The following is a 27,054-nucleotide window of genomic DNA, read 5'->3' as shown; positions in this document are numbered from 1 at the left end:
AAAAGGGATTCTGTTGCTCAAGTTTCTTTTGAAGAAACAGAACTGACAGAATGAATATACATGAACATGAGATTTAGGGCAGTTGAGGTGTTTCAGTACACAAAGTGCTTAGTTCATACAAACTAAGGTTTGTATATTCAAGGAGGGTAAATCATAGTGTCTGTAGGAAAGAAAAATCAGGGAGAAAATCATGTGATTATATTATAATTTCAAAAATAAAAAGTAATTATGAAAGAATCTTATTCACAATGAAACTGATGACAAAAATTACCGATAAGATAATAAAAGGGATCCAAATTTAGATATGTAAAAAGTTTAAGTGTTGATTGTAGAGCCATAATCTTCTCTTGGAAATATATCTCACCTCTGGGAATCCAAAATAGAGGAGAATCTCAGGGAAGTCTCCAAAGAGTGAGTTCAGTTTCAATTCAATTAAAGAGACATCCAACAGAGAGTAGCTATTTCCATTTTCTTTTTGTGACAATACAGTGTCCATTAGGCTGTGGAACAAAACAGTTTAGCTCAAAAGATGATGGTCTGATTCCTCATTCTAGCTACTTAGAATTGAGTGCCAATGAAAGCCAGAAGGTCTTCTGATTTTACCAGGTGATCTACAGGGCCAGTTACAAGAGATTCACTCATTTATTCATCCATTCTTGAATATGACATAATGAAGATGTAATGGAAGATAGTATAATTAAAATTCAGTAAAAGTCATCAACACTTATCCCACAACTTCTAGTGTCCTGCTGTCCTCTGTGGGATTTCATGGTCCTCAGTTCAGCAGAGTAACTTTTTGCCTTCATACGGTGACCCAAATAATGTATTTCTAATAGAAAATTGATTGTAAATTAAAGTATTTATCTTTTCTGTACCTTGTTGTATGGTATCAGTTCTTTCCCTTGATGCTGAGTAGCAGTGACAATGTTTAACTCAGGGGCAGCCATGTGATCACTAAGGGCAACATCAATATCAATAGAGTGGACTCCTTTTAATAGCATATTCTATACTTTGATGTATTATGGCTTTATATTAAATGACTTTGTACCCTTGTTAGTATAAAAAGTTCTACATTATTTTATCTGGTAGTAACCTCATTGTAAGACAGAGAGAAGGTAGTATCTATGAATCTGGAAATGCACTTTTGACATGTTTGCAGCTATGTTTAACACTCTCTTATTAATGTTTCTTTAATTAATTATGACAAAAATTGGAATATATATGTGTGTGACTGTGTAGACATTATTCTTCCTTATACCTCTGACTGCTGGGAAGAAAGAATAATTCCATTCTGGGTTTTTCAACATTGATGTGAGATGTCTTTCTATATGCTGTGAATATGTGTTGCTCCCACTGGTTAATAAATAAAGCTGCTTTAACTTATAGCAAGATAGGAGATAGACAGGTGAGAAATAGAAGAGAGATACAGGAAGAAAAAGGATGGGGTCAGTGGAGACTCTGAAAGATGCCACCTGAGAAGCAACACGCAATAGAAAACAGATAAAGCCATGAGAGATGTGGTGATACATTGATTTAAAAAATGGGTTAATTTAAGATAAAAGAGCTATTTAGTAATAAGTGTGAGCCATAGACCAATCAGCTTGTAATTAATATAAGTCTCTGTGTGTTTGTTTGGGACAGAACAGTTGTGGGACACATAAAAACTTCCCACTACACAACATAAGCACATTTTTTTGGACTTTTAAGCATAAGCACACTAGTATCTGGCACTGATCACTGTGAATGCAGCTCTTCCTCTAGATTCCCCAACAGACAATACCCAACCCTGTTTTCATTTTGCCAATCTTACCAGCAGAGGGCACCATTAACATGTATCTTTCAATTCAATATCACCAGCCCTGGAGTTGCAACCATTGTAACTAGAAAACAAGCAGTCTCTTGGTTCTTGATCAGCTAGGCCCCCAGGAAAATCTCCAAGTCTCTGCTTACTTCTTTTAGAGTTCTCTTGGAACTGACTACACCCACAGTTAGCCTACTGAAACTGGAGATTCAGCAATCCACTGTCCAGGGGAACAAGGTTGTCCTAGAACTCTGACTTCTAGCAACAGTCTCCTCTGTTCAGTAGGATCCATATCCACTGGTAGTTTGTTATAGTCAGAGTACCATAGCTGATTGGAGTGGATGTCCCACAGGATGGAAAGATGGATTAGCAGTTAGGAGCATTTCTTGCCCTTGTAGAAGACCCAGGTTCACATGTCAACATTCACATGATGACTCACAACTGGTAACATCAATTCCATCGGATGTGCGGCCCTCTTCTAAATTCCCAGGGCACCAAACATCCATGTGGTGCACATATATACATACAGACAAAACATACATATACATACAGTAAAATAAATAAATTTAAACAAATTAAAATACAAGACTGGATGTCTCTCATTCTCAGTAGGTCCAAGAAAATTATTGTGCTTTTGGGGTTCTCTTGAGGACCAAAACCTAATTTAAGGTCTGACCTGAAGGAGATATCCTATCTGTTATCTACAAGGAGGCTCTTTGATTAATGTACTGATTTACTTGTTTTAGATAACACAAAAGATAATTTAGTGCCATTACTGCTGAAATATAAAAACAGTCTTCAGAAGAATAATGAAAGTTTTTTTTTATTCTTAAGAGAGAATAAGACTAGCTACTAATTACTAACCATAAACAATGAAAGATGAGACCACAGGTTATCTTGAAAGAAGTCATTTACTTAGAATTGAGTGCTCAGAAAAGCATATGTTACAATTTGATTTCAATAAATCTTAGGTCACTGTCTCTCAATGTGCATATCTATTCACAAATTCTCACTATTGTTTTATCTAATCTTTAATACACAATGAAAGAAGTCTTTTATGATGGGAGGAAAGGGAGTTCTCTTTTTTAAGGAAGATCTTGGGAGAACCCCAACTTCTTCATGGATTCTTCTTAACTTCAAAGTTTAGAAGAACATAACTAAATTTGCTCAAAAATACCTTCAATTTTTTGATTAAAATTATACACAAATTTTCAGACTCAGGAGCTGTCCTTCTTTAATAACTAAAATATAATTTATTTGATAAGTGTGTTCAGATATTTCCAGATAATAATATGACAGAAAAGAAAACAGTAACAAAGCAGGGTGCATATTGAGAATGGTGCTTTTTCAGATAAGTGCATCTTCATGAACATACAACCTAGGGTTCTCTTAAATCCAACATGAGGTACAATTCTGAACAAATGAGAGTTTACAAAATCAGTACATGTATTTCTATCCTTTTTACTGCGGTGGGTTACTATTTTTTCTACTCTCCTGTTGATGGTATCTGTGTTGACTATTGCAGAAATGTCTGTGGGCACACCCGGGTTCCATGTCACACACTTTAATGTCTATGAGCACACCCAGGTTCCATGTCATACATTTTAATGTCTGTGAGCACACCCAGTTTTCACATCACACACTTTGATGTCTGTGAGCATACCCAGGTTCCATGTCACACACTTTGATGTCTGTGAGCATACCCAGGTTCCATGTCACACACTTTGATGTCTGTGAGCACACCCAGGTTCCATGTCACACACTTTGATGTCTGTGAGCACACTCACGTTCTATATCACACACTTTGATGTCTTTGAGCACACTCAGGTTCTATGACACATAGTTTAATGCTGTTTTCCAAGTGCAGGTCACAGCTGAGTGGCTTCCAAAAAATCAGGAAGCAAATAATTGATCTAAAAGTTCTCTGAAAACTTTATAAACAGTCATCATCAACACAGTTTTACCATGGATGAGTTAAGCCTCAAACTGCTCAGTAGTTTTGGCCTTGCTTAGAGGCAAGTTAAGTCAGGCTTCACATAAATAAATGGTCATTACTCTGGGTCAGAACTATACATGACAAAAGAAGAAAAGAAAAAAGAGGATTTTCTTCCTCATCTGTGTAATATCTACAACTAAGTATATTCTAGGTTTGCCCTAATAAAGAACCACATGGGTTTATAAAACAAGAACATCAAGACTATATCTTGCTATTTGCATACTTCCTCCTCAGAAACCACAAATGGTTCACAATTGTTTTAAAGAGACGTACTTATGAAAAGAGCAGTAATTAGCCTGAGACTGAGATTAGAAAGCACAATGGATTTTCAGGTGCCAATTGTCAGCCTCCTACTAATCAGTGTCACAGGTAAGAGAGGGGAGGGTTTTGAGTTCAGAATACACAATCCCTTTCCCTGGGGAGTTTGAGTCTAAGATAAAAAATTCTCATTCTCTTTCTTCTAAATATTGGGAGGTATGAAGTTATGTTTATCTCTCTATGTCTACTAACATCTCTTTCTTTTCCTCACTTCCCTCTGATCATAGTGTCCAAAGGAGAAATTGTGCTCAACCAGTATCCAGCATCCATGGCTGCATCCAGGGGGGAGAAGGTCACTATCACCTGCAGTGCCAGCTCAAGTGTAAGCTCCAATTACTTCCACTGGTACCAGCAGAAGCCAGGAGCCTCCCCTAAGCTCCTGGTTTATAGCACATCCTTTCTGGCTGCCGGAGTCGTAGGTAACTTCATTGGCAGTGGGTCTGGGACTTCTTATTCTCTCACAATCAGCTGCGTGCAAGATGATGATGCTGCCACTTACTACTGTCAGCAGGGGAGTAGTAGCCCACCCTCACAGTGCTACAGACTGGGACAAAAACCTTTGCTTCCTTGGGCCTAGCTGCTTCCTCCTAGAGATGAAATGTGGCCAAGAGTTTGGTTGACATGTGGCAGGATCTCCCAAATTTTCTTTAAGGTATTATTAATGTTGTTTAGAGATATATACTTTTACATATTTTAATGCTTCTCATATCTAAAAATTTTATATGAATCTGGTAAATTCTTTTACCTCCACCACTTATATTGGTTGTGTTTATGATGAAAGATTTCCTCATGGAAATGTGCCTGGAAGGTACCTGGCTACAGTAAATTGGGTAGGGATCAGGGTCAACAAAACTGTGTTTGTCTATGTAATTCTTTTTAAATTATAATTAACACCAGCAATGCTTACAGGTGTCCCAGCAACTTTGGTTTCTGGGAGTGTGAATTTTGTTCACCTACTGGGATGTGAGGCTTCTCAGACTACTAAGTTTCCCTGCAGTTTTAAGTAAGGCAGGTTTGGACAGGTCCATCAGTGTCTCCAGCTGTGTGACTAGGTGGCTTCAGTATCTTTTTTTCCTGGCTATGAAGAAGTTGGAATCACCCCATGTCTTGGGATAGAATAACATTACAAGTAGACAGCAGGGCATGTCAACAGGCTATCTCTGCAGGGCACTGGTGGGTACAGCATTAAAGTGATTCTATGAAACACTAGTTTCTGTGAACGATAGCACACTATGGACTAGCTTACTTATTTAATTATGTATTTATGTATTTATTTATTTGCTCATTTATACAATAAATTTTTCTCATGGTTTCTCCTGCCCTGAATCTTCTCAGATCCTCCCTCCTAGGTGTTTTATATGATGAAATGCTGTGATGATACTTCAGCACATTCAATCTCTGATCTAGCGACCGGTGAGCATGGATTCACCAGCAGGAAGACTTCATTGTCTGTGGCATACATGGGGACTCTGGTAGGCCTCACACCTTTATTCTTACAGTCACAGAAAATCCCCGTGTTTACAAGTTGATCTCAAATGGTAACATTCAGTAGTCCACAGAGTGCTTCAAGTACTTCTCTACAATGTCAGGTGCATTTTGGGGTACCTTAGTGTCTCCATGGTATCCCTGGGTACTTCAATGCTCTCCTTCTAGTAATCTAGTTGGACAACATTTGTTTATTCTGAACTTGGTTCTGTTTGTTCAAGGAAAGTGCAGCAGGCTCCTCCCCTCAGTTATTTTACTAGAGTTCTCCAGGAGCCTTTGCACCTGGTTTCTGCTACCTTCACTCATCTCAGGGTCTTCTCTGGCAGGTTGTTCTCGTTCAGGAATTTGCTTATTAAAGTTAAATTGTATCTATCTTCCTACTAAAAGTAGTGTCCATCCTCCTGTGTCTTCTCACTTTCATTAACCGACCATTTCTCTGAAACTGTCCTGTTAATTTAAACTTGATATTCTCTTCTCTCCAAAGAAGAAATAGTTCCTGGGAGTCATATATGTTATTATCATTCTATTCTAATGGAGAATCTCTGAAGCACACTACGATTAATGAAAGTACTAAGGCAACAGAAAACTAATGAATGGGTATTATATTATTCATTTACATTTATTTATTTATATTTATTTTAGTGTATTTGTGAGGACACACATAGAAGTCATTGGACAATATTCTGGAGTTAATTCTTTACCCTGTGTATTACAGGGATTGAACTCAGATTTCAGCTTGGTGGCAAGCGTCTTTAGCTGCTGAATACTCAGATTATGTCAAAGCAATTAAAGTCAACTGTTTGACAATCATAGGAAAACACAATCCCACAACAAATGAACAAAAAAGGAAAAAAAAGTGTCATCAAAACATGGTTCTTGGGGAGAAAACTGATGTACACATACAGAAGATGAAACTAGATTCCTATGTTTCTTTTTTTTTTTTTTTTTGGTTTTTCGAGACAGGGTTTCTCTGTGTACCTTTGCGCCTTTCCTGGGACTCACTTGGTAGTCCAGGCTGGCCTCAAACTCACAGAGATCCGCCTGGCTCTGCCTCCCGAGTGCTGGGATTAAAGGCGTGTGCCACCACCGCCCGGCAGATTCCTATCTTTCAATAATACAAAAACTAGCTCCAAAATGTTCAAATACCTCAATGTCAAATCTGCAACTGAAAACTTTGGAAGATATGGAATATTCTGTGTCAGGGAGTGAGCTAAAACATGTGCAAGCAGTAAGAACTCTCAACACAGGACTGGGACTGTGATGTTTTGAATGAGACTGGCCTGATACCTGTGCTGCTGGGTTAAGAGAGAAGAAATACAGTTGCAAACAGAGGAATCTTATTGAAATTTCCCACCCAAGTTTCCCCATGAACTTCAAAGCCTATCTGTACTTGAAAACATTATTAGATTGTAGGGATGCTGGGAGAAGCAGCTTTGACATCTGAGCCTCAATATCTGCTGATCTGAATGGTTTATATCATGAGCTATATCATTGGTAGATGGTAGCACATAGTACTATTGACAGTAATAAGTTACAATTCCTTCAGAATATTAGATACTTATAGTGAGTGAAATCTATCCCAAATCCACTGACACTGAGCCTAGCTTGTATACCATATGGTAAAGTAGATATGAAAATAGTAGAGCAGAAGTTGGGAGCTTTCTTAAGTTCTGCTGATGCAGCTCTAATATATTACTAATACTCTAATTTGCTCCAGCAGTGATGGTGACTCTATCTTTGAGAGATACAGACAGGGAGTATGTGGACTAGATCACATGGTAGTGACTGATTGAAGGAATTAAATCATCCATCATTTAAAATGATTATAATTTTGGCTGTATCTTTCTTTGTTGAATTAATGAATCAATTTTAGACTAATACAATAGCCAGCCTTAATAAAAGAAGTCATCCTCTTCATTGAATAGTAATTAACACAGAGACTGATGGATGGTCATGATGGTTGTTTTCTTTTTTGTTTTTGTTCGTTTGTTCGTTTGTTTGTTTGTTTTTTGAGACTGGGTTTCTCTGTGTAGTTTTGGTACCTGTCCTGGATCTTGCTCTGTAGACCAGGCTGGCCTCAAACTCACAGAAATTGGTCTGGCTCTGCCTCCTGAGTGCTGGGATTAAAGGTGTGCACCACCACCGACTGGCTGGTTATGGTGTTTGAAGCAAGTGACTGGTGACTTGCCCGGCATGTCATGGTGATACTTCTCTCAGAGATGCAGACAGGGAGGCTGGAGACTGGGTCATCTGGATTTCACATCTGGCACCTGAGATTGGAAAATTGAAAACAAATTCCCACACAATTAATCCTATTAGGTGAAGACTTCCCAGAGATGAGGCAGCAGTGACCACACTCAGATGAACACATTTCCAATGCTGACATCCTTACCTGTAAGCCAGAGAAGCAGCAACCCCAGGAGCAGAGTGGAGGCCCTCATGTCTGTGCTGTGACATGTGTGAGGCTGACTCCAGCACAGGGTGTGACCTGACTATGAAGAAGACCTCAGGGCACTGGGCTGTGCTCTGGTCACATGCAAATCAGCAATGGCTGGGGACATCCACTGGACTGCCCAAGTCAGTGACTCATTAAAGGCCTGTGTTTCACTTATGTGTCAGATCAGAGATGCAGTAAAGGTTTATTAGCAGAGAATGTGCTCCTCTTTGGAAAACAAATAACAGAATCAGTTTGTGAGTTGCACTTTATTTGGTCTATATCATATTCAATATAGAATTCCCTTGCTGTTTTCCTTGTTATTTTACACCTACTCCGGGAATGAAAATGATGATAAGACACAGGAAGAGTGTCAGAAAGGATAGGTAGGTGGATATGTTCAGAAACTAATTGGCTTGAAAAACCAATACAAGGGTAACTCTGAAGTGTGTGGTCATAATTTTTGCATTGATGGATATATTAAAGAATCTGCAATAGAGAAACCTTATGCACCCTGCTCTATTTCTCTCCATTAATATGAATATCTTTCATGTACTAACACCATATATTTTATGTTTAGACTGAGCAATAAAATAATGCTCAAAAACACACAGAATTTATCAAAACGGAAATTTTTTTTCTGAGTTGACAACAACTGCCTTGAAAAAATACAGTTGATGTAGAAATGTTTTCATTTGGGTATTATGCTGAATATCACTGAAGATTGTCAATAAGGTTTTAAAGATTTGGTCTTTTGTGTATACGATTATTTTGCCTGTATGTGTGTCTGGTACCCACAGAAGTCGGTGCAGTATGTTAAATGCTGGATCTCCTGGAACTGGAATGTTTTCAAGCCACCATGTCAGTGCTGAGAATTGAACCTGAGTCATCTACAAGAACATGATATGTGCTTAACTGCTGAGCAATATTTCCAACCAGCCAATGAAAATTATATTTCAGTTGACTTGTGACCCTTTTGCAAATATTCAGTGACAGTTATCATTTCTCACCTTTTCATTATCTGTCCTAACTTACCCCAACCACATAATGGCTTTCACATTCTCTGGTGCATTTCATAGAAGCACAGAACATTGACACATACAGTGACTATATGGAGTGTGTTTGTTCTGCACAGACAAAAAGGGGTAAATTCATTATTACTCGTATCCCAGGTCAAGAAAGCATCTCCTGGAAGACAGTCTCTGTATGCACTGGACCTGCCTCACATCTGAAGGAATCAACAGAGAAGACCGTATTTTGTCTTATTCTCTTGGAATTAAGACTTCATGATTGACACATCTGTTTAAGGTTGGATTGACACAATTTCTGGGCATGTTCATCTGGCTACCTCAAGCTTCACCTCCTTTAAGAACTTGCATTCTCAGAAAATTCTACAGGTATTATTGGACATGAGATATGATAAAATGGAAAGAATTGAGCCTGTCCCTGTCCATACACTCTTCTAGAAAGCCCATTTTCTAGTACATGCCATTGCTTTAAAGAAAATAACAATACAGTTCACAAAAGATCTAATTCTTGAACTGATGGTTAATGTACTATCCATAGAAGTGTGTTAAAGGGTGAGATTATACTGAGAAAAACTCATTGTCAGTAAGAGGGTTTGTCTAATTGTAATACCATGAGTAATGTCCTTGGAGTGTGGTCTATATATTGATTTTTGAAGGAAACTGAGAACCTACACATTAAATCAAGTGCTACTCATATAATGAGGAAAAAGCACAAGCCTGCAGAATCTTTCCACAACAGTGACAAGGCTTTGGAGATCATGAATTTCACACACAAATTGGTTCACAACCAGTTTCTTCATGGCCCCAGATATAGGGATGGTTTGGCCTAGTGTCTCAATTTTAAGAAGCTGTGGACAATCTCCCAAACCAGAGAAAAACTCACAGGGAAAAAGGATTCATTTCCATAGATTCATACCATTATCAATAGTCAAGGTAGTAAAAATGGACAAAAGAGACTTATCAGTAGCTAATGAAATGCCATGCTTTGCTAGTCTTTTCACTTTCAATAATGATCCTTTGAGATCAGGCTGGAGATTAGAATGTCAGGTGTATTAGGTAGAATATTTTTTTTTCAAAGTCATTGATTGACATGATTTCTTCCTATGCTCCTTATATTTTCAACTTTGGAAAGTATTTGGGATGCTAAACAGCAATCTCTACTCAGGTTATAAGGTTATTCAATCCAGCAGCAGCACCACTTCTGGATTAAAGTCAGTGCCAATATAAAAGAGAACAGATGTGACACTGATCTTCCAAACCAAGAAGATCATTGCTTGGGGTTGGAGCCCTAGAACAGGATTTTATCCATCTGTAACACAAGGAATTATTAGGATTTCTAGCCTCTACTGACTGTGGGAAAGAAATGAGCCAGACCACACCTACCAAATGGGCAAGGACTAGTGAAAAATGCTGGAACCAAAGTGAATCAGAAACTAGAAACTTCTCTTGTCCCTACTGCTACAATGACTGAGTGCCCAAATGTTGATGATCTTGAATGAATTACTGTCATGTTCTTGACATGTATTATTGCCTCCACTGTTGGAGAGATTGTTAAAATAAGGTCATGGTTGGTTCTTTGTCCAAGTGGAGCCCAGAAAAAAGTAAAAAAATAGTTCATGGCAAATTTTAACGTGCTCAGGAAAACTAATGAATCAAACTTGGAAATATTTATTCCTGTGAATATGATAATCAGAATTAGGGAGAATTCTACATAGGTTATCACACATAAATATCTCAGAACACATATATCATTAATACAATACTGGATACTAAGAAGTAAGAAAATATTGGGTTTTGATGCATGTTAATCACAACTTTTTGCCTACTGTAAAAAAAAAAAAGATCCTTGGGTTAGAGCCCCAACATTGAATTGGCCTGATGGTGCATTCCTGTAGTTCCAGCTCTTTGGAGATTCCAGCCGGAGCTACATGAGACCCAGACTTTATCAGGAAAAAAAATCTAACTTGAAACAGGTTAGGAAATATTGATGACAATTTATTAAACATACTTACATAAGTAAATGGAGTAGAGAATTTATTATTCCCAACCCACATTTGAGTTACTTCAGATAAACTATAGATTGGAAAAAGTATTAACCAAGAATACAATTAATATATATAATCTTTGGAAACCCCTAAGCATATATATTATCAGGAATTATAGTTGACAATGCTGTGCCAAGGCCATCTAATTTAGAACAATCCATCCTTCAGTAACAAATTGTAGTCTATTGTCATGTAGCTTAGATAATATGGTTCATTGTGGAGTACTGATGTTTCCTCCATGGTCACTTGGACGCCTGGGTGGTGTTGCTGCTGTTGCTGCTGCACCTCACGGTCAAGCAGAAACACTGGCACCATAAACAACAGTGCAGAAAGAAGCAAACATTTAAAACCTGAGAGAAGGATCATACTGAATATTTACTGCCTTGGAATTTTTTTGTTTGTTTTGTTGTTTTTTTTTTTTTTTTTTTTCTCAAGACAGGGTTTCTCTGTATAGTTTTGGTGCCTTTCCTAGATCTCACTGTGTAGATCAAGCTGGCCTTGAACTCGCAGAGATCCTCCTGGCTTTACCTCCCAAGTGCTTGGATTAAAGGCATGTGCCACCACTGCCTGGCAGAATATTTTTTTAATTACTCAGTTGGTTCATTGTATGTAAAAACACAGTTGGGGACTGCAGCATATGCGTATATGTAGATATGTTTGTACCTCCAAACTCTAAAATTTAAAAACTAGATAATACAATGTACTATACCTATATTTTATGTAACAGAATGAAGTCTATTTATTATAAATATAAAGATTTACAACTTTCTTGTATTAGTGCTTGTTAGGCACATCCATTTCCACCATGCTGCACATTATTTAAAAAAAAAAAAACAAAACTGCAGTAAAATGGCCAGTCTGTGGTTGTGAATGCCTTTAACCCCATTACTGGGGATGCAGATGTTTCTGATTGCAATCATACATGTTGTAGATCATGCATATGCATAAGACAAGAAATAGGAAGATTTCCATAAAGTGTTATTTTAAGGACACTGGTTAGTGCCCAACATCAGTTATAGGTTGGATTGTATAATGACAACTTCATTATATCTTTCCATGTGTATTAGCCATACTAGAGGCTGCTATGGAACCATGGGTTAGAATGATCTGATTGCTTTGTTTGGAGAGTGGTGTGCATGCAGCTTGATGAAGTTGTAGTTCCAAGATGCTAAGTATTTTCTTTGGAAAGGGATGTGTCTGTAACTCAAGCCTAGCTGAGTTCAAGGTTGCTAAGCTATACACTTAACCTGTCCTTTTCTGACTTGGTCCTTCCCTAGAGTGTTCTGTCTAAGAAATTGTACATGCTATGGTGGTTTTAATGAAAAATTTTCCCCATAGACTCACACATATGAATCTTTGGCCCCCAACTTATAGATGTTTGCTAATGATTAAGAGGTGTGGCCTTGTTGGAGGAGGTGTGTTATGGTCAGTGTCCTCTAAGGTTTCAAATTTCCAAACCATTCTCTCTCTGCTTGCCACTTGCAGATAAAGATACAGGTTCTAGAGCCAGGCAATGGTGACACACACCTTTAATTCCAGCACTAGGAAGGTGGAGGTAGGCAGTTTGTTGTGAGTTTGAGGCCAGCTTGGTCTACACAGTGAGTTTCAGGACATGCTCCAAAGCTACACAGAGAAACCTTGCCTTGAAAATAACAACAACAAAAAAGATGCAGGTTCTAAGCTCCTGTTCCAGTGTCATGTGTACTTTCCTGCTGCCGGTCTTTCCCACCATGTTGGTCATGGACAAACCTGGAACTGTGAGCCTTCATATTAAATGTTTTCTTTTATAAACTTCCTTGGTCATAACGTTTTGTTCCAGTAATAATAAAGTAACCAAGACACTTGCCTTTCTAGTAAGGAGAGAAATGAACAAAAAGTTACCTGAGGAAAGCCTCCTCCCATCCACACATATAATATTCAAGTTACACCCTAGCTGACAACCCTGTGGTCATGAAGACTTACTTTCATTTAAAAATGGACTATAGAGTCTAAGAATAATCTTTTCTCAATATCATTTTGTCTGAATACTAGTCCCTTAAGATTTTCAAATATTTCAGACTTACTTTTGGTTTATGTTTATTGCTGTTTTGCCAACACATATGTTTGTGTACCATATGAGGACAATATATTCAGAGGTCAGAATAGGGGTTCAGATGCTCTGGAACTAGAGTTACAGACAGTTACTAGAAGTCATGCAAGTACTGAGAATCAAAGTCCTCTGGTAGAGTAGCCAGTGCTTTTAATGCTCTATCTGTCCCTCTCTCTTTTTCTCCCTCTTTCTTTCTCTTTCTCTCTCTCTCTCTGTCTCTGTCTCTCTGTCTCTCTCTCTGTCTCTCTCTGTCTGTCTCTGTCTCTGTCTCTGTGTGTGTGTGTGTATGTGTGTGTTTTGACATCTGTTGTTTGAATTTTAGCTATTGCCATAACTCTACTCAGAAATCATACTTTTTCATGCAAGTTATGAGAAGCCTTCTGTATTTTTAATGCTAGTGCTGGAGAAGAGGACAGAAATTTAGGATTTAGAAAAGTTTATATGAACACTATACAAAAATATCACATTGACATTTGAATCCTGCCTAAGATAAATACTGTCAGCAGAAGTGAACACAAAAAGAGAAATTAAGGCAGTCTAGGCTCTCACTTCTGCTTCCCTGGGTGGTTTATGTTATGACTTGAATCACTGTGGGAGGAAAAACACTATACTGTTGGCAGTAATAAGTTGCTACGTCTTCAGGCTGCAGGCTTCTGATTTTAAGATAATACTGTGTGCCAGATCCACTGCCACTGAACCTTGATGGGACCCCATCTGCCAAGTTTTTTGCACCACGGATCAGGAACTTAGGAGGTTCCCTTGTTTTCTGCTGATACCATGCTAAATCACTGTAAATATCCTGACTAGTCCGGCATGTCATGGTGACACTTTCTCCCAGAGATGCAGACAAGGAGGCTGGAGACTGGGTCATCTGAACATCACATTTGGCTCCTGAGATTGGAAAATTGAAAACAAATTCCCATGCAATTAATTCTGTGATAAGAGGATTTTTCCAGAGACCAGCTAGCACAGACCACGCTCAGCTGTATACATTTGCAATGCTGTTTTCCTTACCTCTAAGCCAGAGCAGCAGCAACCCCAGGAGCTGAGTGGGGGCCCTCATGTTTGTGCTATGACTTGTGTGAGGTTGACTCCTGAGCAGGGTGTGACCTGACTATGAAGAAGTCCTCAGGGCAGTGGGCTGTGCTCTGGGCACATGCAAATTAGCAAAGTCTGGGCACAGCTGCAGGGATGGTCAGGTCAGTGATTGCTTAAATGCCTGTGGTCCTCTAATGTCTCAGACAAAAGAGGCAGTAAAGGTTCATTTGTAGGGAATGTGCTCCTCTTGGGAGACCAAAGAGCAGGTCCAGTCTATGAATTGCACCTTATTTTCTTTTCTATTATTTTCAAAATAGGATTTCTTGTTCCAGTTCCCTCAATGGCAGGGACTATGACATATGGTACAGTTCTAAACAGTAGACAAATTATTACAGGGTCCTTTCATAGTTATATAGATGTGATTGAGGTGGTTCAGCTTTATCTTTTTCCTTTCCTGTTTATATGTGAGATTGAATTTTAATTATACTATTTCTCTTTTATCTTTCCTTCCTCTAAAACCCCCCAAATACCTGTTCCTGCTCATCTTCAAATTTTTGAATTCTTTTTATTTTTACTAATTTTTATTGCATATATATATATATATATATATATATATATATTCTTAAATAACATTGTTGGATCTGTATAATGTTACATGCACATGTTACATGTCCGTTTGGCCATAGACAATCAATTGGTGTGCTCTTCCCTGGGGAGGAGCACATCTTCTGCCATGAACTTTATTCAGTTGTATGTAGATTTTGGGAAGAACTGAGACATCATGAAATTTTCCCAACCAGTATGACAGGTTCATTGTTATCCTCCTTGTTCAGCTCACATTTGTGCACACATATTGGTGAGATTTAGCAGATATAGCTTTTGATGTTATTAGGAGATATAATCTCAGAGCAAAATTTCTGATCTTTGGCTCTTAGAATTTTTCTATCCCATTTTCCAAAATGTTCCCTGAACCTAGAGTATACATTCGGACTGATCTCCACAACTCACCAAGCAGCTTCTTGATCATGATGATTTCCATATGAATAAAAATATAATATTGGAAGACATGGTTTATAAAGGTTAGGATCTCATATAACTAACTTTTTTTTCACATAATCTTATTTTACTCTATTTATGACAGTTCAGTTTTTAAAGAATTACTGTGAAAGCTGGATAAAGTCATAGGTTTTCTCCCCTTCAAACTGTGGATGTGATCTCTCTTCCTGGATTAGGCTAGAATTATATCTATGCCCAGTCTTCCCATGAGGCTTCAGATTATTGTATCTGATTTCCATTTCCTCTTTAACACAAATTATTTTCTTTAAGTAATAGGTGTTTTATGTTAGAAATATCATTCATGTCTTTGAATGTACAGTGGTTGCTAACCTTGCATATGCTATGGGCACCTGCTGTGGGATAATGCTTTTGAACACTGGTTTAATAAAATGCTGATTGGCGAGTAGCCAGGCAGGCAGTATAGGGTGGATAAGCAGGCAGGAAATGCAAAGAAAGAGAAATGAAGAAGATGGGGGGAGACGCCAGGGAGCTGCCCAAGAAGCAATGTGTAATGGGATACAGGTAAATCCACGGAACTTGTGGTGATACATAGAGAAATAATTATGGACTAATTTAACATATGAGAGCTAGCTAGCAAAAGGCTTGAGCCATGGCCATGAAGTTTGAATTAATATAGGCCTATGTGTGTTTTACTTGGGTCTGAGAGCCTGTGGACTAGGTGGGACACAGAAAAACTTCTGGCTACAGGCACCATAACTCTTCCAGATACTAAGAGAACATATCTCTTTGTTTAGGATCAAGGAAGAGGGATATAAGCTGTGTGGTAAGAGAAGCATGTAAGAAAGTGAAGTGGAAACTACACACAGGGAGTTATAGCCATATTGGGGTCCAGATTGTGTCTTCACTGGGAGTAAGGATATGGTGGACTTAGTGTGAGTTTTCATGAAGGGTTGAATGCAAAGAGTTTAACATGTGCAGGCAACTACTCCACAGGAGACAGAGATCTGTCAGGGTTAGAATGGCACCTACACAGGGCCTGGAAAGGATGATAAGCATTTTGAGTTGTCTCTAAAAGAATAAGTGGATACATTAAGAAACTGGTTGACCTAAAAAGTCAAAGAAAAAGGTGACTGGAGTGTGTGGTCATAGTGTTTTGTTTGAGAGATATATCAAAAAGTCTGCAGCAGAGACAAATATATGCCCCATGTCCTGATTATATCCATTAATATGAATATACTTAAGAAACTGATACCATGTATGTATGTTTTGGTTAAGCAACCATGTTATGCCCACAAACATACAGAATATATCAAAATAGTAATTTATTCCACTGTTGGAAGTAACTGCCTTGAAAGAATAAAAAAGAATTCATTTCCACAGATTCATACCATTAGCAATATGCAAAATAGAAAAAAAATACCAAAAGAGATGTCTCAATAGCCAATGAAAAGTCACACCTTGCCTGTCTTTCCCATTCATATAATGATACTTTGAAATCAAAGTGGAGATATTCCATGTCAGCTGTATTATGTCAAATGTTTTCTCTCAGGCATACTGACAGATTTCTTCCTATGGCCTTTATATTCTCAACTTTGGAAACTTTTTAAGATGCTAACCAGCAACCTCCATTCAGGTGACAAGAATCTGCACTCCAGCAGCTGCATCAGCTCTGCGCTAGACTACAATGGATGAAAGTAAAAGGAAACAGGTATGATACTAATCCTCCTGTCCAGGAAGGTAATTGTTCAGGGCTAGTGTCCCAGGACAGGCTTTTCTCTATCTACAAAACAAGGAATTATCAGGACCTTTTGTTCCCACTGGCTAACTATAAATACAAAATGTGCCCAGACCACTCTAACAGAAGTGGAGGTGGACTAGGGAAAAAATGCTGGATGGCAAGTGAATCAGAAACTGGAAACTTCTCTTGTCGCTAATGTTACAGTTACTGTTACTGGATAGCAGTCCAAAGGCTGGTGTCTTGATTGGATAAACATGTGTTATTGGCTCCTCCTGCTGGAGAAATTGTTAGAAAGAGGACAGGGTTGGGCCTTTGTCCATGTGGAACCCAGAAAAAATATGGACAATCATTAATGGTAATTGTAATGTACTCAGCAAAACTTATGAACCAAAATTGCAACTCTTTCTTCCTGTGAATGATCAGCAGCATTAGGAGAATAACGTGTAGTCTATAAAGCATAAATATATGCAGGACACATTCATATGCAGTTCAGTTCTTGCTCCTAAGAGGTAAGAAACTATTTTTTTGAAAGTAGCTTAATTTATGAACTTCGTGCCTACTATTAAAACTTTACGCCTGGTTAGAGGCCCAGCATGGCATGAACTGGTACACTCCTCTAGTCCCAGCTCTTGAGAGTAGGAAGCAGGAATGCCAGAATTTCAAGGTCATCTTCTACTGCAAGTTTGTGTTCAGGCACATCTATGTGAAACCTGGACTGTATCAGGAAAAAAAATCTGATTTTCTGAAACCAGTAAGGAAATATTGATTGTAATATATTAAACTTAGTTAATGGAGTAAAGAAGTTATTATTCCCTACACAAATTTTCAAGGCACATTTGAGTTACTTCAAATAACACTATGTAGATTGGAAATAGTATTAGCCAAGGATAAAGTTAATATGCATAGTTTTTTGAAAACCCTAAACATATATGATTAGAACTTACATTTCCCAGTATTGTGCTGAAGCTATCTAATATAAAGCTGTTCCATGGTTCTACAACAAATTTTAGGCTATTTTAGGTAGCTTGGTTGATGTGGTGCCTCGGTGATGCTGCTACTGCTGCTGTAGCTAAGAGTCAAGCAAAAACATTGGCACCACAAAATAGAAGGTAGGATGTGTTGAACATTTAAAATCTAACAGAAGTGTTGTATTGAATATGTAATTACTTGAAATAATTTTTTTAATTATTAAGTTGAATTGTTGTTTATATGAATATAGTTCAGGACCTCTCTGTGTTAGTCTGCATGTTTGTGTATACTTCCAAAATCTAAATTTTAAAGACTAGAGTACAAATTCTCAATTTACATTTTAGGAAGTAGAATGAAGACTCTGCTGTAAATTGAAAGCTTCACAACTTTGTTTCATTAGTGTTTGTTTGTTAGACACACCCATTTACACAGTGCTGCACAGTCTACAAATACATAGAAAGATACTATCATCAGTATTCCCCACCCCAAGAGGAAAGACAGACAACTCTGATTTCATTATTTACTTCTTCCAGATGAAGACAGATCATCACTGATGAAAGCTTACTCTTGGGTAGAGCTGTTGTTCCTCACTGAATTTGAAACATTTATGAAAATATGAATTCTTAAAGTGCTGCATATTTTCTCAAAAGCCCATTGATGTTCTACCCAGGATCAATTCTCAGTTTAAGAAATCTGAATCACAGCTCTCAATCACTCCTTTGCATAGGATGCCACAAAGATGGGGCATCTGGTTGTCTTATCCCAATATCTCCATCTGTACATTTCCTTTATTTCCTTGCAGGAAGGGACAGCTTAAGGTCCATCAGTAAAACTGCCCTGTGTCTGCTGCAGAAATATTGAGAGAATCTGTTACAGTTCAGTCAAACTCTTTACCACAATTCGTCTTCTGATGAGTAAGCCTCTGGGTCCTGAGAAGCTGAAAGGGGTTTTATTCTGTTTTGTAGAACTGTGTGAATGGGATACTACATTTCTGTTGTCATTAGTAAGTGGAGTGTACATGAATTTCTAAACAGTCTTATTAAATAAGAAACACAGAGCCAAATACAGAGGTAATAGCCAAAGAGATCAGAGTGAATAGCCACGACTAACCTTAGCTTACCACCATGCAGTAGCTTCCACAGAGAGAGCTTCTTCCTGTCTGACCTGTGCTTTTATTGCCTTCCTGTTCTGCCTTCTCATAGGCTCTAAGCCCAGCCACATAAGTTCCTCATCACTGCTTGTCTACATAGGCCTCCAGGTCTCTATGGTTGGTACTGGGATTAAAGGCTAATGTCACCATGCTTGGCTGTGTCCTTGACCACACAGAGGCTCTGCCTGCCATGTGATTGGATTAAGGGCATGTGCTACCACCTCCTGACTTCTGTTTATGGCTCATTGTAGACAAAATTCTAAACAGTCTTAGTAAATAAGAAACACAGAGTAAAATACAGAGAAAATAGCCAAAGAGATCAGAGCAACAGCCATGACTAGCTTTAGCTTACTACCAGCAGTAGCTTCCCCAGAGAGAGTTTTTTCCTGCCTGACTTGTGTTTTTATTGCCTTTCTGTTCTTTCTTCTCATTGGCTGTAAGCCCAGCCACATGACTTCCTCATCACTGCCTGTCTATACAAACCTCCAGGCCTCTATGGTTGGTACTGGGATTAAGGGCTCATGTCACCATGCCTGGCTGTGTCCTTGACCACATAGAGACTCCACCTACCATGTGATTGGATTAAGGGCGTGTGCTACTACCACCGGACTTCTGCTTAATGGCTATTTGACCTCTGATCTCCAGGCAACTTTATTTATTAACATACAAATAAAATATCACATTTCATCACAAATAAAATATCACGACATTGGAGGCATTTTAAGGCTCCATTCTGCTTATTGTGAGAGATTAAGAGGTCCCAGACTCATGTCACTGAAGCAAGTTGGGATCCTAGGAGCCTGGTTGGCTGTGCCATGAATAAGTAGCTAAGGAGAGGCTCTTGGCTTCTGCTGGTGCTAGTGAAGGTTAGCATGGATGCCAATTGAGCTGGCCCTGCAGGTGATAGTGATCCTTTCTCTTTTCAAAACAGAAAGGGGTGTTTGAGACTGGGGGAGAACTATTTTTCCATTTGATACAAAGAAGGGAAAGATGAAATGAAATAGAAGTTAGTAGAAAGCAAGATTCCAGTATATCTTTATACTACACACTATGTAAAAAGAAATGCATGATGACAAAGAAGTAGAGGAGGAGGAAAAGGAAAAAGGAAGGAAATAAATAAGGAAGGGAGAAAAGACAGAAGGAAGAAAGGAAGGAAGGAAGGAAAGAAGGAAGGAAGGAAGGAAGGAAGGAAAGAAAGAAAGAAAGAAAGAAAGAAAGAAAGAAAGAAAGGTGTAGCCTTTTTTTTTTTTTGGTTTTTCAAGGCAGGGGTTTCTCTGTGTAGTTTTGGTTCCTGTCCTGTCCTGGATTCACTCCAGAGATCCGCCTGGCTCTGCCTCCGGAGTGCTGGGATTAAAGGCGTGCACCACCACCGCCTGGCTGGTTATGATGTTTGAAGCAAGTGACTGCTGAGTGCTCAGCCATAAAACAAACACCATGCCACCCACTTTAAGGCATGGGGAACCTGAAGAAGTTGGTGAAGAAAGAATGTAAGAGCCAGACAATGAGGAAATGGGCTAGGAACACACATGGCACACACATGGCAATTATGACAACACAAGAGCTTCAGTGGTCTGCATGATGTCTGCACAATACTGGGCTCATTAACATTCAGTAGTAGATGGACTAGAAAAGCTCATGATCATTGAGAGCTACTCGGGAAGGGGAAGCATTACCTTCATGGATGTAGACATTGGTGAACTACTCATACTTTGGTAGAGAGCTTCATATTCATGCCAATGTTTGTTGCCCTGATGAAACATGGTGGGTCACAAGAAAAAAGCAAAACACAAATCATGAGGAGATGGGAATCTTGTGGTAGGAGTAGGTGGTGGCATGGGAAGAGAGTAAATGAAGGTAGAGAGATGAATGTAACCAAGACATATTATGTAGATCAGTGAAATTGGTGAAGAGTAAATAATTAAAAACACATTTTAAATTATAATTACCGCCGGGCGGTGGTGGCGCACGCCTTTAATCCCAGCACTCGGGAGGCAGAGCCAGGCGGATCTCTGTGAGTTCAAGGCCAGCCTGGACTACCAAGTGAGTTCCAGGAAAGGCGCAAAGCTACACATAGAAACCCTGTCTCAAAAAACTGAAAAAAAAAAAAAATTATAATTACCAGTAAGAAGAATAAAAAAGAAGATGGAGAAAGAACTAAAATGTAAATATTATGATTATTTTTTGAAGTAAATATCCCTTTAAACAGAGATCAGTAATCTTATATGGATCATTGAAGATATTACTAAAATGATTTCTCTTTAGTTGGGATGAGAACAATGATTGAAGATACAATATCCACCAAGATCATCAGGAAGATGATTGGACAGAGAGAAGGAAGATTCACCAAGTAAGGCCTTACAGTAAGATGAGAGTGTCACCAGCCAAAATGTGGAATTCACTGATAGGTCTGAGGACCAGTGTTCTACAGTCTCTATCAGATATGCTCTGTGAGAAAAGCAATGTTCTTGTTTTTATGGTAACAACTTTCCTCAACACTAACCCCCCACCTTCCCCCCTAAAAAAGCTAAGGACTGCTTTAGAACTCCCATACATCACATTTAAAGTTATCCTTGCTTGAAATGACCACACTGACACACAGGAGTGTCCCATATTCCTAGTCCGTTATTACTCTGAGGTCATTATCATGTCTGTGCCATGGGCTCAGCAGAAGGAAATTCAGTCACAGCTGAGATTCCCTTGCTCTGTTTTCCAAAATATTCCAGTGACTTTGAAAGCCTGACTGCAACTGAGAATTGTCAGCAGGCAGAAAGATGAGGAGCAGCACGTGGGACCTCCTATCCTCACACTTCTGCTTCCCTGGGGGTGGGGGTTGTTATTTTACAGCTTGCAACACTGTAAGAGGGTTACTATAATACCATTGATACTAATAAGTGGCAACATCTTCAGACTCCAAGGTGCTGATGTTAAGTGTAAAGTGTGTCCCAGATATATTCCCACTGAACCTGATGGGCCACTAAGTTGTACACTGCATGAACTATATATAAGTTTAAGAGATTTTTCCATATTTCTTCTGGTACCTGAATAAATAATTACAAATACGCTGACTTGCCCTGCAATTGATGGTTCATCCGCCTCATAGAGAATCACAGACGGAAGATGGAGACTGTGTTATCTGGATGTCATATTTCATATGTTGGAGGAAAAGCAAACAAGGAATATAGTAAAGTAATCAAGTTACATGAAGACTTTGCTGAAAAGCACAATGAGCTTTTGAATATTAGAATATTCTCTGTACTGTCCTTCCTTTCCTGGGAACAGAGCAGCAGCAGCCTAGGAACTGAACAACTCATCTCAAGGCTTGCTGAGATCTAGCTGAGACTCACTATTACACAATCTAGACTAGTTTGTTAAGAAGTCTTCTGGGCTGTGGACTGTGCTCTAGGCATATACAAATCTTACCTGATTGGCATGGATAATCTATTTCAGGATAAGTTGTGCTCAACTCAGAACCCCACATGTCAGAATACCACAAATTGCCTGCAGAAAACATATATTCCCTGGGATAGTTTTTCTCCAAAAAATCATTTAGGAGGAAATATTCAGCATGAATTGAACTTGGACCTAATTGTGTAATTTATTTCATAAGAAATATAGATAATATTCTTGTTTTTTAATTTTTTATTCATTTTACATAACAACCACAGTTCCCCCTCCCATCCCTGCTCCTGCTGACACTCCCCCCCTTCCCCTCGATGCCCACCCATCCACTCTTTTATAAAGTTACGGCCTCCCACGGGGAGTGAACAAAGCCTGGTACATTCAGCTAAAGCAGGACCAAGCCCCTCCACCCTGCATCAAGGCTCAGCAAGCCATTTCACCATAGGGAATGGGCTCCAAAGAGCTAGCTCATGCACCAGGGATAGATCCTGTTCCCACTGCCAGGGACCCCTCAAACAGACCAAGCTACACAACTATCTCCCACATGCAGAGGGCTTAGTTTGGTCCCACATAGACTCCACAGCTGCTGGTATAGAATTCCTGAGTTCCCATGAGCTTGGTTCAGTCGTCTCTGTAGATTTCCCCATCATGAATTTGATCCCCATTGCTCATATAATCCCTCCTCTCTTCAACTGGACTCTTGGAGCTCAGCCTGGTGCTTATCTGTGGATTTCTGCATCTGCTTCCATTAGTTACTGGATGAAGACTCTGTGATGACAATTAGAATATTGTCTGATTATAGGGGAAGACCAGCTCAGTCGGCTTCTCCACTATTGCTAGTAGTCTTAGCTGGGGTCATCCTTATGGATTCCTAAGAATTTCCCTAGCACCAGGTTTCTCCCTAACCCCATAATGTTTCTCTCTATCAAGATATCTCCTTTATTACTCTCCTAATCCATCCTTCCCCAGCTTGATGATTCCATTCTCTCACGTTCTCAACCCCTATCCCCTCCCTTCTACCTTCCCCTCTGCCCCCAGTTTACTCAGGAAATCTCATCTCTTTCCCCTTCCCAGGGTAATTTATTCCTCCCTCTTGGGGTCCTCCTTGAAACCTAGCTTCTCTGGAGCTGTGGGTTGTAGTCTGATTATCCCTTGCTTTACATCTAGTATCCTCTTAAGAGTGAGTACATAACGTGTTTGTCTTTCTGGGTCTGGGTTACCTCACTCTGGATGAATTTTTTCTAGTTCCATCCATTTGCCCATGAATTTCATGATGCCATTGTTTTTTACTGCTGAGTAATACTCCATTGTGTAAATGTACCACATTTTCTTTATCCATTCTTCAGTGGAGCGGCATCTAGAACACTTCCAGGTTCTGGCTATTACAAATAATGTTTCTATAAACATAGTTGAGAGAACATCCTTGTGTATAATTGAGCATCCCTTTGGTATATGCTCAAGAGTGGTATAATTGTGTTTTGAGGTAGATTGATTTCCAATTTTTTGAGAAGTCACCATACTGATTTCCAAAGTGGCTGTACAGGTTTGCACTCCCACCAACAGTGGAGGAGTGCTCCCCTTGCTTCATATTCTCTCCAGTATAAGCTGTCATCAGTGTTTTTGATCTTAACCATTCTAACAAGTATAAGATGATATCTCAGAGTCGTTTTGATTTGCATTTCCCTGGTGACTAAGGATGTTGAGCAATTCCTTAAATGTCTTTTAGGCATTTGAGATTCTTCTGATGAGAATTCTTTGTTTAAATCTGTACCCCATTTTTTAATTTGATTATTAGATATTTTGATGTCTAGTTTCTTGAATTCTTTATATATTTTTGAGATCAGCACTCTATCAGATGTGGGGTTGGTGAAGATCTTTTCCCATTCTGTAGGCTGTCATTTTGTCTTATTTACCATGTACTTTGCCTTCAAGGACCTTCTCAGTTTCAGGAGGTCCCATTTATTGACTGTTGTTCTCAGTGTCTGTGCTACTGGTGTTATATTTAGGAAGTGGTCCCCCATGCCAATGCCTTCTAGGCTACTTCCCACTTTCTCTTCTATCGGGTTCAGTGTAACTGGATTTATGTTGAGGTCTTTGATCCACTTGGACTTGAGTTGTATAAATGGTGACAGATGTCGATTTATTTGCTATCTTCTACATGTTGACATCCAGTTATGCATGCACCATTTGTTGAAGATGCTTTCTTTTTTTTCCATTGTACAGTTTTGAATTATTTGTCAAAAATCAGGTGTTCATATGTGTGTGGATTAATGTCAGAATCTTCAACTAAATTCCAGTGGTCCACACGCTGATTTTTATGCCAATACCAATCTGTTTTTTACAGATGCTCTATAAGAGGGCATGAAGTCTCAGCCTGTTTATTATTTTTGTATAGGAGGGATACTGATTTTTTTGAGTTAATCTTGTATCCCACCACATTTTGAAGGTGTTTATCAGCTGTAGAAGTTCCCTGGTAGAATTTTTAGGATCACTTATGTATACTATCATATCATCCACAAATAGTGAAAGTTTGACTTCTTCTTTTCTAATTTGTATCCCATTGATCTCCTTTTGTTGTCTTATTGCTCTAGCTAGAACTTCAAGTAGTATATTGAATAGATGTGGAGAGAATTGACAGCTTTGTCTTCTTCCTGATTTTAGTGGAATTGCTTTGGGTTTCTCTCCATTTACTTTGATGTTGGCTGTTGGCTTGCTGTAAATTGCCTTTATTATGTTTAAGTATGCTCCTGTATTCCTGATCTCTACAGGACCTTTATTATGAAAAGGTGTTCAATTTTATGAAGGCTTTTTCAGCATTTAATGATATGGTCATGTGATCATTTATTTCATAAGAAAAATAGATAATGTTCTTGTTGTCTAGTAAATCTTAACAAGTATTTATGGCTGATATAAGTGAATATTTTACGCTATATTTATAACATTTCTGTCATTAAATTGCTTCAATTTATGAAATTAAACTCATCACTTAAATTGTATGCCTCTAATACCATCAAAATCATTTTGCAGTGGACCCAGGTCAATTCTTTGTATCTCTTTTTATTGAAATTTTGTCACATTTCTCTATTTTGTAGTGATGACCTGCCATGGTGCACATGTGAAAGCCCGAAGACGACTTGTGGGAAGGTGGTTCTCTCCTCCCTGTCAGTTCCACGCATTGATACCAAATTCTGAGGCTTAACAGCGATAGCTGTACACTCTGAGCTGTCTGATAGGTCTCACTGTTACTCTCCAAAATACAAGAAAATTACTGATCATACACATGACCATGCCATGTTTCTTTAATGAGTTTGTCACTGAGATTTAAAGTTATCTAAAGCTGCAGGGCTCTTATGCCCCTGAACTGAATAGATTTCTTGTTTTGAGGATGTTAATACTCTACCTTCCTTCCTGACATTTAATAATGTTTTGCATGCTTTATACGCATGGGTTATGGTTAGTTGTGTAACAACTCAAGGCTTCAATTAAAAAAAATCTATTCAGTTGAAAGTCACAAGTCAGATGATCTCAGATGGAATGCTAGAGGAACTTGCTTTTCTGACTCTGATTATATATGAGTAAGAATTCTGATCTGAGGAACATTGAGATAATCTTTGTGGGTGTTTTGTAGTCAGTGATGTTAGAAATACTATTTAGAGTAGAAAAAGGGGGTTTATACAAGTGAAGAGGGTTTTTCCTTCCAGAAATGATGGGTCTTCTCTGTACATAGAAAAAGATTGATTCTTGTTAAAATTTGGTGTATTTTTAAAAAGGAAACCCGAATATTTTACTGCATAAAAATATCTAATAGTTCAGTTTTTCTTAGGTGACTGTTCTGTAAGTGATATATGACCTGGTGAGCTCCTGTGCCATCAGCATGTGCGAATATCTCAGGGTCAGCTCTCAGACTCTCAGTGTGGGAAGGAGGGTTTCTTCGTCAATGTTTGTTCATTCGTTTCTTGTTGGGAGAGCAGGTAAGGTTAACAAAATAGAATATTACAGGAAATGACTGAATCAGAGGGAAGGAAAGCGCCAGAATGAAGCAAAGTTCAGTCCAAACCACTGCCTTTTTGTTTTATAAAACAAAAAGAATCAGTATGGGCTTGATAAACTTGGAGGAGGGTAGAATTTTTGAAATAGAACTCTCAGTCAGCATGTGCCTGTTCAAAAGACATTGGGAAGCTGAGACTTTAACATCTTCCAGATCTGTCCCTCTCCCCCGTTTGTATGTTGTGTGTTGTTCTCTTGGACTAGATGATCATAAAGAAAGGATATACTTCAGGTCTGAAATTTCTCCCTTGGAATAACTGACAATGTGATTCTGTGCAAATTGCCTGTGTGTTCTGAGGGCTGAGTACATCCTCTCTGATGTGGAGACTAAGATTATACATGATCCACAATGAAGCATGATTTTTTTAAATTACAAATGATGTCACACATTGTATTCTATTTTACATACTTTTGGATACTTTAGACCTGAGATGCTATACAAGATATTATTAGCCACATGTCATTTTCAAAGTCGTCAATGGTCTTTATATAATTACCAT

General features: G+C 38.6%; 2 gene segments (V, D, J or C); one reads left to right on the top strand and one right to left on the bottom strand.

Annotated features, from left to right (window-relative positions):
• The first annotated feature begins 4,117 nt into the window (after positions 1–4,117).
• Positions 4,118–4,692, top strand: LOC131906358 (Ig kappa chain V-IV region S107B-like). The segment is given in 2 exon segments: positions 4,118–4,166; positions 4,343–4,692. Coding segments are annotated over 2 exon segments (399 nt in total).
• A 9,072-nt stretch (positions 4,693–13,764) lies between these two features.
• Positions 13,765–14,259, bottom strand: LOC131906357 (immunoglobulin kappa variable 1-39-like). The segment is given in 2 exon segments: positions 13,765–14,087; positions 14,211–14,259. Coding segments are annotated over 2 exon segments (372 nt in total).
• Between the last annotated feature and the right edge of the window lie 12,795 nt (positions 14,260–27,054).

Source organism: Peromyscus eremicus, chromosome 3 (genome assembly GCF_949786415.1).
Source record: "Peromyscus eremicus chromosome 3, PerEre_H2_v1, whole genome shotgun sequence".
NCBI classification, from domain to species: domain Eukaryota; kingdom Metazoa; phylum Chordata; class Mammalia; order Rodentia; family Cricetidae; genus Peromyscus; species Peromyscus eremicus.
The sequence above is the reverse complement of the archived record's forward strand: the minus strand, read 5'-3'. Positions and strand labels throughout refer to the sequence as shown.